At 36.5% G+C, this 12,251-nt stretch overlaps 1 protein-coding gene across 7 annotated transcripts in view; it reads right to left on the bottom strand.

Annotated features, from left to right (window-relative positions):
* Positions 1–491: 491 nt before the first annotated feature.
* The window catches only part of LOC144002600 (5-hydroxytryptamine receptor 4), a 34,413-nt gene continuing 22,653 nt past the window's right edge, over positions 492–12,251 (bottom strand). For 6 of the 7 annotated variants that reach the window (XM_077497979.1, XM_077497983.1, XM_077497982.1 and 3 more), the window contains one exon: positions 492–2,151. In XM_077497979.1, coding sequence (XP_077354105.1) covers positions 2,058–2,151 — 94 coding nt within the window. In that variant the 3' untranslated portion in view covers positions 492–2,057. Of the gene's footprint in view, positions 2,152–7,089; positions 7,130–12,251 lie in introns of all 7 variants that reach the window. The other variant, XM_077497986.1, reaches the window with a different exon arrangement.

Here is a 12,251-nt window from a genome sequence, read left to right on the forward strand (position 1 = left end):
CACACACACACACACACACACACACACACACACACACACACACACACACACACACACACACACACACACACACACACAGGGTCGAGGGAGAAGATGCACTTGAAGCAACGTAAGTGACGTTGGCACAGGAGTCGAAATCATTTCTTTTGACAGGAAGCAGCGATAGCATTTCTGAGAGGCTTCCCAAAATAACAACTGATTGGTTAATGGTAGGCTCAGTGCCAATCACTGATTGTTGATTCTAATCTTCGCTGTCATTGAATAGGCGGCCTGACGACGCCTTTGTGTGGGAGCGCTGTTAAACCTTGAGAAAAATGTGTCTCGGGCCCACACATAATAACATATTCCTCCTCTGAAAACACATTTTAATTTGTGTTCATGTTGATTCAAAGAGGAGTGAAAACACAGGGTAGGAACAACACGAACCTGGACACAACTTGGTGTTAAAACTGTGTACGGGAAGAAAAAGGCATTTCAAAACATTATTCTAGAAACTGTCAGTTTATTTATAACCGCCACCAAAAAAATACACAATGCAGAAATACATTTGTAATTTTTCCATATTGTTTCCATGTACAACACAATACAAAACAGGGTGATGAACCAATTTACAAAGTCAAAACAGCATTAAAATTAGATAACAACAATTGCTGTAGTCTTTCTTTTCTCTCCATATGCCTGAATTATAACAGTAAGATTTGTGCATTTTTCCATAAAATGTAAACAAAAGTTAAACGGCTGTGCAACTATCAGGATAGTCGTCAACACTTGTTTTTTTTTCAATCGCGTTGAAAGCTGGCTGAAATCCGATTTTATGCATCCTGAAAACAAATTTTAAAAAGTAAACATGGAAATGTACAACCTCCATTTTTATGCTATCATTTAGCTACACAAGAAAGGGCTATATTATTAGAATCAGCTTTCACTTTGACCGCAAATTACAACCACAATAATAAACTTATTGTACATTATTACCTCAACGACATTATTATCTTTGTAGAATGTTTTAGTTGTAATGATCGCTTTAGATGGTGCAGTTTTACCCTCAAAGAATCTATCTGCCCTCTAGCGGTGAAAATAAGACATTGCACGTCTAAAATGGCGTTCGGCAAGTTGCGTCAACAGCGCTGAGGAAAATAACAACCTTAAATTGTGTAAATATCCAATGCTTCACTTTATTACGTTTGATTAACTTCTTATGTCTTACCATGAAGGCATATCTCACAGGTTGGTTGCAAGATATTTCATCCATGTTACTGCATTAAATAAAATTCTGGCCTATAACACTCAGATGGCAGCAACAGAATAAAATTCAGACTAATAGCCTACAATAATTTAAAGTTGCCTGCATAATTGCCAAAACAAAAGAATGTAATGAATGGATAAAAGTGGCATTTATGATAGGTGGGATATTATGAATTTTAATATTGATTAAATTGTTATGCGCAGTCAAAAAAAATGCATTTATATTTATTTATGCAATCCATCACTTCATTGCACAAAGTATTTTGTTTGCTTGTGTGCGTGAAAACGTCTGTTTGGTACATGAAATATGCAGCTTAAGATGCATTTCTTATTGCTTATTCTGTCTTTAAAATAAACACAAATAAACATGAAATATCTTAACAATATACTAATAAAAACATGGAAAAACGATATTTTGTTTGTAACGAATTGCCTTAATGCATTAAGTTAAAGTGCAACATTACTGTATTTAAGGTGGAACTAACCCAGGTTAATTATTGTCGTATGATTTGATGCTTTGATGTTGAAAATGAGCTGGAAAAAGAGCTAACGCTTACATCCTTCCAATCTAAGGATGGTGAATGAAGCAAAAGGTTGAACTTCAACTTAATTGGACCCACAATTGGCTCTTACTCAGAAAACTTTGTAAAAACAACGAAGCACCTTACAGTCTTTACATCCCATTGTCCAGATGTTCGAATGTCCGCCAGCGTACATCCAGGAAAGATGACATCACTGGACGCAAAGTTACATCAGTTGCCAGCAGTTGACGTCATAGATGACACTTGGCATCATGGCAGGAGAAGTCTTCCTCATAGAGGTCCGAGGGAGTCCTGGGACTCCTGCTCATTGGCCAGTATAGTTCTTTTGTTGTCACAGTAGCTTCGATTAGGCAAGAAGGACAATCTGAAAAAGACACAACAAAATTCATGGTTCTCGCATGCTCACCTAGACCTCGACAACAACGTTCATTTTGGTCTCGTCAGACCACATTCAGCCTAGTCGTTAGTCTGCTTGTTTCAGCAAAGAGTTTGCGGGCTATCACGTTTTATAACACAAGTTTACATCTTTCAATTCTGGTGATTAACAGATAATTCATTGGCATGACAGCATGCGCACTCCTGAAAAAAGGGGCGTGGCCAAGCCTGGCGGGAAAACAAAAACAAAAATGTTCTTCAACTCGGGGTCCTCTTTTATACCCAAGTGTTTTCTGTACAAGGAGTGTGTTTGCTGTCCAAACAAAGACCGGTTTCTGTCCTCCTTTCAAAAAGTGGAGACCTCCAGCAGCCCAAGCTTTGGAGGATTTAGTGTCCGACAGTAGGACGCCCCGCTAGTTTCGCCAGCAAATTCATGGAAATGTGAAACTTGATAAACAAGGAATGAGCGTCTCCTCAACATAAATCTCAATAAGTGTCTGGTGGAATATTTCCATAGGACGCTTTCAACATGTATGAAATAAGCATCGGTCGTCATGGAGATGAATCAAAGACAATTTAGCGCATGTCGGTTGCAGAATTTAGGTCTATTAAATATTCATTTATGAGCTCATTTGACAAGAACAGCGCTCATAAATAAAACATGGCAGTGACTGTACCCTGGTGGTGCCAAAATACTGGACAGACATCACATGTTCAGGGAAAAAAAATGTGATATAAATATGAAAGCGGGGACAGGAATTGATATTAGGCTTGTGTGCACTCACATTCAAATACGTATATTTGGGTTATTTTGTTGAGGGGTTCCTGCGCAACAGTCCAAAATTGAACCAAGCTAGAATACACAATTAAAATTTAAAAATCTTTCGTGTTTTGAAGATATTACCAATTATGGACACAAATGAAAAAAATATTAAATCCATCCATCCATTCAACTAACTAGCCATCCATTTTCTAATACAGCTTATCCCATTTCAGGGTTGCAAGGAGTTAGACTCGAGACCGTCCCAGTGCCTAATTTGCAAAAGGTTTGCTTTGGTTAACGTTTCTTCTCATGTAATTTTTTTTTTTTTATTTCCCCAAAAATTATCATCACATTATCGTTTACTCAGCAATGCAATTTGGGGGCTTCAGAATTATCTAAGGGCTGACTTGGAGCCAATCACAAGAAGGAGTCATGCAATGTCACTAATGACAAAACTCCTTCCAGCTCTGCAGTCACAAGAAGGAGTCATGCAATGTCGCCTATGAGAAAACCCCTCCCAACTCTGCATTTCTGTGCATCTGGGGCATATTAGCGCACTGTGACCATTAGTGCCCTTTCCAGAGCAATTTTTCAGGTGTGATGTCTCAACTTTTATAAGCAATATTACGCTGTGATTTGAGCATATCTTAAGATTTAATTGACAAATACTTGGGGCAAGTGAAATCAAACAACACATGGCTTTTATGCGGTTGTTTTATCAGAATAGATTTACTTCATGTAACAGTAAAATGTTTGTGTTCCACTAACACTTCCAGTTCTTTCACTTCAAACCATCCATCCATCCATCCATTAGCTGTACAAGTGCTTTTAATTTTTTCAAAGTATTATATTCACTTACTGTATGTGTATTAGCTTCAAGAGTGATTCCCATTTAAGTTCACTTGTACACTTTTTGTTGCTTTTGACAGGGGGAAAACTCAACAGTTATCAGTTTAAATTAATTCAGGCTGAGTTGAGATCCAGGTCAGTGCAGTGAACATACATATATGGTATGATGATTCTTGGCTAGACTTGGCTAACATCTTGTGCCTTTAAGGCCTAGGCAGATGTTTTGAGTATCAGACATATCAAGTGGAAAGTCCTGCTTCACACATTAAATATATCAGCATAATGCATTGCATACTGTATATGTTTTCTGGTTTAAGTGAATGTATTTTTTCCACAAGCATCTTCATACTGACATGTTGTAACAGTTAAGACATGATAGATTACATTCCCAAAATAATAATAATAAAAAAGGTCTGTTTCCCACTGCCTTAAATCAAAACCATTAAACACAAGACCACATAGTTTGACTGCATAATGCCATTTGGTCTCTTCAGCTCATCCGGATTTTTTTGTTGCTGTTTTGCTTGAGAGCTATGTGAGTGCACTATAGAGGAGCATTTAAGGGCTGTCATTTGGGTGGTTTTGGTCATGAAAAAGATCCACTTGCTGTCAGGTTGAAAAGGATAAGAACAGCAATGTCAAAAGGAACCACTGAAATGGTTGAAATGTTGAAAACAAAGGAGAACATTCTGACAAAGCAAGTACGCTAGGCTAGCTTTAGTGCTAGCGATAGCTAGCTATAGTTAGCTAGCTGGTCAGTATAGGAAGATATTTAATCTTTTGGTGGTTGCTTTCTTGCAAGCTGTGTTAATTACCTAAACAACTCTTACTGGAGGCTATTTTCCATGTAGTAGATATCCGATATTGATCATTTGAGAGGCTGTGCTATTTATGGTATGTCATGGAGATGAAATACAAAATCAACAAAACTTTTCTTCAACAGCAACTTCTGCGTTTTCTATTTTTGTTTGAACTTTAACTAGCTCGAGTCCAGAGACTTGATACTTGCAGCTTTTTTGTCCTTGCATCAACACGGCGGGGAACACAAATTTGTCTCCCCAGTGGTAGTTCATGTGGATTGTTTTGATACATCTCAACTGCTGCGAGGCATTTGACTGAAAGCATGTGGCCCAAGAGAGATAAACACAGGATATATGAGACGTGTGTGTGTTCCTTTCATTTGCTTCTAATATCCTTCAAGGACATTAAATAATCAAATTTCACTCTTATCTCCTTGGCTTTTTGGAGTTGCAGAAGTGAGAAAGTTGCAGCGCTGATGAGGATGGATGATAAGGCCAGTTTTCCCACCGGAAATGTTTTTGGGGACAGTTGCAAGTTAACAGAGATGAATGGAAGAGGTTGGCGTTGGTTAATTACAAACTGTTTCACTGTTGTTTCGGTTTTACATTATCGATAGAAAATTACAACATCCTGGAATATAATAGGATTTCAAAAACCCTGAAAGCATCAGTGCAATGTAAACTTTTGAGCAAAGTAAATAGAAATATCATTTTCAGAAGTAACAGTACACTCGCACACCAAAAATAGAACAGAAGAATTACTTGGACATCTCTCAATGCAAGAAATATGTTGGACAGACCAACAGGGAGTTAAGCCTTCATCTCGGCTGCCTCGGATGATAAACATGCGCAGATGCATTCTACAGGCTGTATGATTGGCAGCGAAACGCGTTAAAACTTTTGACCCAAAACAGCTCAAAATGTTGATTCCAACTAAACGTTACACACTCACTGGCTGCAACTTAAATGCCTCTATTTATGTAAGGCGGGTTTGACTTGGATGCCGGTAGTAGATGATTGACTACCATGAGATGACGAGTTAAAACAAGTCACAAAAAGCCTCAACACCATAAAGCTAACATAAGCAAATCAAAACAAAAACAATGAGTGTAACCTTTGTGATATGATACACAATGTGGTACACTAATAATATAAACTACTAACATTTCTGACACATCTGTTCTGACACACTGTTGTGGCCTGTGTGGTAGAAGTAGGTCATCCTTATTAGAAATGGACTACTGGTCTAAGAAGAAGAAAGAAAAAAAATGGCTGCAATAACTCGAGGGTGTGCAGATGTCTTAGGTTATGATACAGTACTTGTATTAAAATGCAAATAATCCCAGTAGGAAAGCTAAGCAACAGGCATTCACTGGAATTGATCTGTGTGAAATTTGTGAATGCTTACGTCCATTCATGCATTTTCTATACCGCTTGCACTTAATTTTGGGCAGATTCTGGTTTGTGTGGTGGATATCACCATATTTCATTCATAGATATCACAACAACATTCATCACATTAAAATATTGTAGAAATCAATTGAACACATTATAATGACTGTTTTTATGATATTTTTAAAATCATCTCACTGGCCGTGTCAGCGCTATGGTGGACAAATGTGGGGAGAAACACACAGGAGGCATACTTCACAGATCTGCGATCTCACGCGAAATGTTGATTGCCAAATCACATGAGCTGCGTTTATGCCAACAGTGTGGCAAACCGCATTTTTTTAAGTCTGCAAAAATATCAACACTCAGTCTAACCTGCCTCCATGCCGATTTATAGCACACCTCGGACTTGCACTGATCATGAAAATAGAGCGCAAAGTGTCAATATATACGGTAAGTCATTAAAGTTGCGAGCTAAGAAATTAGTTTAGAAAATGATTGAATAAATATTATTTTCACCCCTCCCCCCTTTAGCCTAACAAACTTTTGAGAATGTTTTTCCCTATGAAATTAGGAATGGTTTATCGTGGTTCCAGGAAAAAAATATTTAAGGAACGACCTTATCACAAATTTCACAATAAACAATTTCAGTACACAAATGACTGTGTATATTGTATGCAGGTCATCAGCTGCCATCATCTCATCACCTACTTAGGGTGCCGAAAGTGACATTAGCCAACGAGCGTGACAGCCAGAGGACAAAAAATGGTCAGGAAGCGTAAAATCAACATTTAAAAACGAGTGTCAACATGATATTCAGGTAATCCGTCTTATTAATAATCTTTGTAAAATAACCCCAGGCCAAATGCTGCTAATAAACACTAAACCTTAAAGCAAACATTGTTTAAAAAAAACAAAAAAACAAAAACTTGATCGTGTGTGTGTGTGTTCATGTACGTCCTGCAGCCTCTTCAGAAGGCTTTTTCTGGGTTTCTGGGACACAAGGTCCCCTATGTGTCATATTTACTTCATTTCAATTAAGAACTCTCAATGAAGTAGCTCGATCATTGCAATGCAACCTGTGTTGAGTTTTTTTTATTTTATTTTTTTTTAATTTACATACCTGCACAAATGATGGACCGATGCTTCATGTCATTTGATATCTGAATTGAAACATGAGAAACGATTAGTCATTTTCATTCTCTCATGTATTTGACCATCCATGTAAAAAATAAATAAATATACAACTCGGATTCTGTAAATAAATGATTTACTATTTAATATTCAAATGAAATTTGATTTATGCACTTAAGCAATCCATCAAGTCATGTTGTTATTTGGTCATGGTTGTGAAAAAAGAACATTGTTGTCCTTTTGGAACGACAGAATTTTGTATTTCAAAAAGTTCTTTACCGTTTTGATATTGCTGATGAAAACTTTCTGCTTTTCATTCCAAAAGATTTTGCCAGATCTTCTTGTGCATGTTTGATAAATAATTTTGGGAAATATTTCGTTTTGCAATCTGGAAAGCTTCACCATAATTCGCCCGAATCCAATAACTCACAATGTTCTGACATTCAGAAACCAGCTGGGCTAATTAATTTGAAAGTGGATCATTTTCCAACATCCTGAGTTATTTTATTTTATTATTACTTTTAACTATGTAGTGATTCATTTCCTACTAAGGGACACATTCTGCAGAAGGACAATCCAAAAAGACGGTGGACATGCAATGCAGAAAACATATTTTGACGCTACCAGTACATTTGTTCCACTGCATTTTTAGAATGTCTTTTCCAACTCTATCCATTTATTTGTAGTAAATGCAACACCACTTGAGGTGAGGCATTTATTAGTCAAATAGATAACACACTCAACGATTTCATTCGGGCATGATTCCCACAATTCCGTTTTGAACAAATTAGAGTGATAATCCGTCAAGGTTCAATACGTCGCCAAGTGCAGAAGGCCGAAAGCAAAAAGGTCTTTGCCTGAATCAACACGCAAACAGCAAGAACTTGGAACAGATGGACGGCACTGTGTGCTGCTACTGAGGCGAGTAATAACGGAAGTGTGACACCTGCTAATCACATTTGGGATGAGAAGTGACCCCGCTTGGCCTCTGCTGCATTTTAATTTCATCTCCCCTAGTCCAGTACACTGTGGTTCCTTGCATGATCAGGCCACTGCAAGCCTTTTGTTTCAACTTTTACATTCCCGGAACAGAATAATTCAATTCAGCAAGAATCTTGCCTGCAAATATTCATGACATTTAATACCATAAACTATTTAAGTCAGAGCAACACATATTGTTTAAACCTATTTTGCGTGACAGGACACCTTTAGGGTGAAATGTTACCTTTTAAACTTAGACATAATTGATAAAATATGTGCATCGAACTTAAAGAGCAACAAGGTCATGGAGCTTGAAAAAAAATAAAAAATAAAAAAAAAAAATATATATATATATATATATATATATATATATATATATATATATATATATATATATATATATATATATATATATTAGGGGTGGGAGAAAAACTCAATATCACAATATATTGTTGCGCTCTCTGTTGCAATAAATTAGCGATACATGTCTATGTTTCAAAAAAACAAACAAAACTAAAACTAATACTGAAACTAACTAAACTAAAACTAAGCATTTATTAAAGAACTAAAACTAATAAAAAAACTAACAGAACCACCCTGAAAACTAATAAAAACTAACTAAATTAAAAAAAACAAAACTCAAAACAAAATAAAAACTAAAATGAAAAATTCCAAAACTATAATAACCCTATTGCCATATTACAAAAAAATTGGTTTATATACAGTACTGTACCACTTTTATAAATGTGCAAAAGGACAAATAAATTATTTGTACAATTTTTTTAGGACTAAACACAATTTCTCTTCATAACATTATGTGGCCCTTGCGTCCTTCTGATTTTCTGTATGTGGCCCTCAAATGAAAAAGTTTGGACACCCCTGAGTTAAAGGTACAGAAAATGGGTTACTAATATTATTGCCAACATTTTCTATGAATTTTACATCAAATTCACTTCAACTTTATTACACAAAACTCCAAAATGGCGTCAGCTCTTCAGCCTGCCTGAATCCAACCTTTAACCCAATCTGCTGAGTCAAAAATAATGAACCCAACTTGGGTAAAAGTAACCCAATCTGCTCAAAACCCTCATCCACCCATGTGAGTAGGTTAGGAAAACAACCCAGAACTTTTTGGTGTGTAACCGGCTCACCTGTGACTAAGTGCTATGGAAAACTGAAGGATAGATGTTTCTATGGCTCAATATCAAGAATAGACCCAAACATTTTTAAAAGGCACTACAGCACACTACCAGAGTCAAGTTCATATTTGGCAAGCAAACAGAGGTCAGTGAAGCACTAACACAATATTTTGCTTCTTTCAAAACAAACACTCTCAAATCCAACAGAATCATTTTGCCAATTCGTTATGGATTTTGTCAAAATAAATAAGATCGAAATGGCAAAAATAAAAGTAACCAGATGATCCAGCAAAAGCCGCCATTTCATCCCGCAATGCAACAGAAGCTCCAAGGAGCGCACCAGACATGATGAGTCCATTTCTCGTCTTGCTTGAAATATTAAGTCTAAGATTCACCTGCAGCTACAAGAAGATCAGCGCTTACTGCAAATACGGAATCAAATCCTCTGGCAACATCACTGAAGTAAAATCCAATTAATTTTTTTTATCATTTTTATTATTAATGGAGCTTTTTCATTCTTCACTTTCAATCCAATAATCATCATTTAGGCATGTAGGATACAATATTTTGGGCCCCAGGGGAGACAGTAAAACAAGAAATACACGCGTACCCTTTCGCAGACATATTGGTAACTGGAGGATGATTGCTGGTCATTTACTTTCATGCTCTGCGCTTTTTAACACTCCGAACACTCTCAACTAAATAAATTGTTTCATTACCCTTTACTGTGAAGACAGAATTACAACTGCCCGAGGGGACATTATTGCTTCAGCGAGGACTGTGTTCACATTAAAAGCAATGTACTTCGTTTTTCATCGCCATATTGTCCTGAGCAGCCATAATAACAAACCCGTGTACCACTTTCGTCACTTTGTTGCAATAAGATCCATTTCTCAAAAAAAACTACTCAAAAATAGTTTTTTTGTTAAAAATATTGTAATAAAAAGATGGCTGAAGTTTTGCACGTTTGGTATGTTTACTTACGGGAGTTGGTGAGACTATCAAAGAAAAATCACACGACAACTAACATGCAGCATACTAACAAACATGAAAAAGCGGTCTAAAATGTCATCGCAGGTCAATTGTGGATTCTTTTCTGCTGTTTGCCATTATTATTGCAAAGAAAGTCAAACTGTGCGTTGCTTGGAAAAACTCCGTATATGAAGGAACTAAAAAGTATTTTCACGAGTTTTTTGGGGCATAATTTATAGTATTACAAAAAAAGAAATTTAAAGCACTATTATGACTTGGTATGTAGCTATAAATATAATCAACTATATTTATTAACTACTAAAAAAAAAAAAAAGAAAAAAAAAGGAAAGACAAATAGAATTTTATTGGGTCAATTGACTTTTTTTTTTTTAAGTATATATATTTTTTTTAACAAATAAGAACATCTTCAAAAATGTATTACCATTCAATATATTATTACCTTGAAAAGGGGAATTATTCTGGAAATATGTCAAAATATGAAAAAAAATATTGAAAAAAAAGAAAAAAAGAAATAGCAATCTATATGTAAATCTGTTGGGGTTGACTAGTTTTAAGTTGTAATGTCACCATTCACCACTAGATGGCACCCTACACCAAATCGAGAGTAAGCCTAACTATATTTTTGTGGATTTATAATGACAAGCAGGACAAACATAGTACCTCAATAATATTAACATTTTGAACAAGTTGATTTTTGTTAAAAAAAAATAAAAATAAAAATCCAATTTAAGTTCTAGGACTTATTGTTAGTTTCTAGTTCAGCTGTTTTATGCCATCCTTGAATGGTCCTTTTTTATGCAAGAGCCCTTTGTTTTTTTTGTTTTGTTTTAGGATGCATGTATTTTGTCCATATCTAAAATACAAGTATTCTAAAATAGGAAGTGTGCGGTCCCATGCGGCGCCTCCACTAGCACTGATGAAAAATCGCGGCCCTCTCCAACATTTATTTTGTCTCCAATTGTACGCACATCAAACATTGTGTGTTGAAATTGGTCACACATTTTTTCCTGCTCATCCCACTTGTGTTCTTAATGAGATTAGCCGCGAGAGACGAGCGGGGTAGCGGCCTCTGTAATTCCAGACTCTCTCCCAGCGATGGGAAAGTGCGATAGCGCAAACCCTCTGAGCCCCCGTCAGGAGCCTGGCAAGAGATGTGATGCAACGAGCAGAGTTTCAACAGTCTGAAATGAAGTTAGGATTTATTTTAGCGCGCCGTGTTGTTTTCGGCAGTGTATCTCTCGGGCCATCGGTCAGCTGAGGCGAAAGTCCCGAGGCTGCGTTCACGAAGGCTGTAGCTTCCATCTAATTAATCATGAGACTCGAGAGAGATGACTATAAGTTCATTCGGATTCTGAATGTTCAGAATTTCTGAACGTATTGAAAATGTTCAGCTCGGTTTTATTTGGTGGGGAATGTTAAGCTTAGTGTGGGGTGGGAGTAGAATCTACACTTTATATTTATAAACTAGTTGCGGGATATACTGAACCCTGCTAGTTTTCTATGCGCATTCACCGAACCCTTCTTTATTGAGAAATAAAATGTGATTTTATTTAAATTCAAGACTGATGTACAAAATGAACAATTGATTTTCATGGAATCTGGCTCTCTGCACCTTGAATTCCGAAAACAGCAGAAGCCCCAGAATTGAACCCTGTGGAACACCATTCGTTCCGTCATGTGAATTCATATTGCACATATTCATCCAACCACTTTCAATGAAACATGAAAAACACCTATGCAAGTATGGGGGGAAAAAAAGACAAACTTGAACCCCCAATCTCAAAAACTGCCTCAGTGCCGCTCCAAAGTAAAAATGAAGTACTGCATCATATACGAACCAAACAATTTTTTTAATAGTCACACTCCCAACTAATTATAGATGCAAAATTTTCAGAATATTTCAACAGAAGGAGAAAAAGATGACGAAATGTGAGCAAGAGAGAGCGAGGTAACGAGATTTACAGTGGATCAGCTGGAGGATTTTGGTTCCAATCAAACAACAATAAATTCTACATGTCTCATAATAAATCACTGACTG

The sequence above is a fragment of the Festucalex cinctus genome, chromosome 15, assembly GCF_051991245.1.
Source record: "Festucalex cinctus isolate MCC-2025b chromosome 15, RoL_Fcin_1.0, whole genome shotgun sequence".
Taxonomy (NCBI): Eukaryota; Metazoa; Chordata; class Actinopteri; order Syngnathiformes; family Syngnathidae; genus Festucalex; species Festucalex cinctus.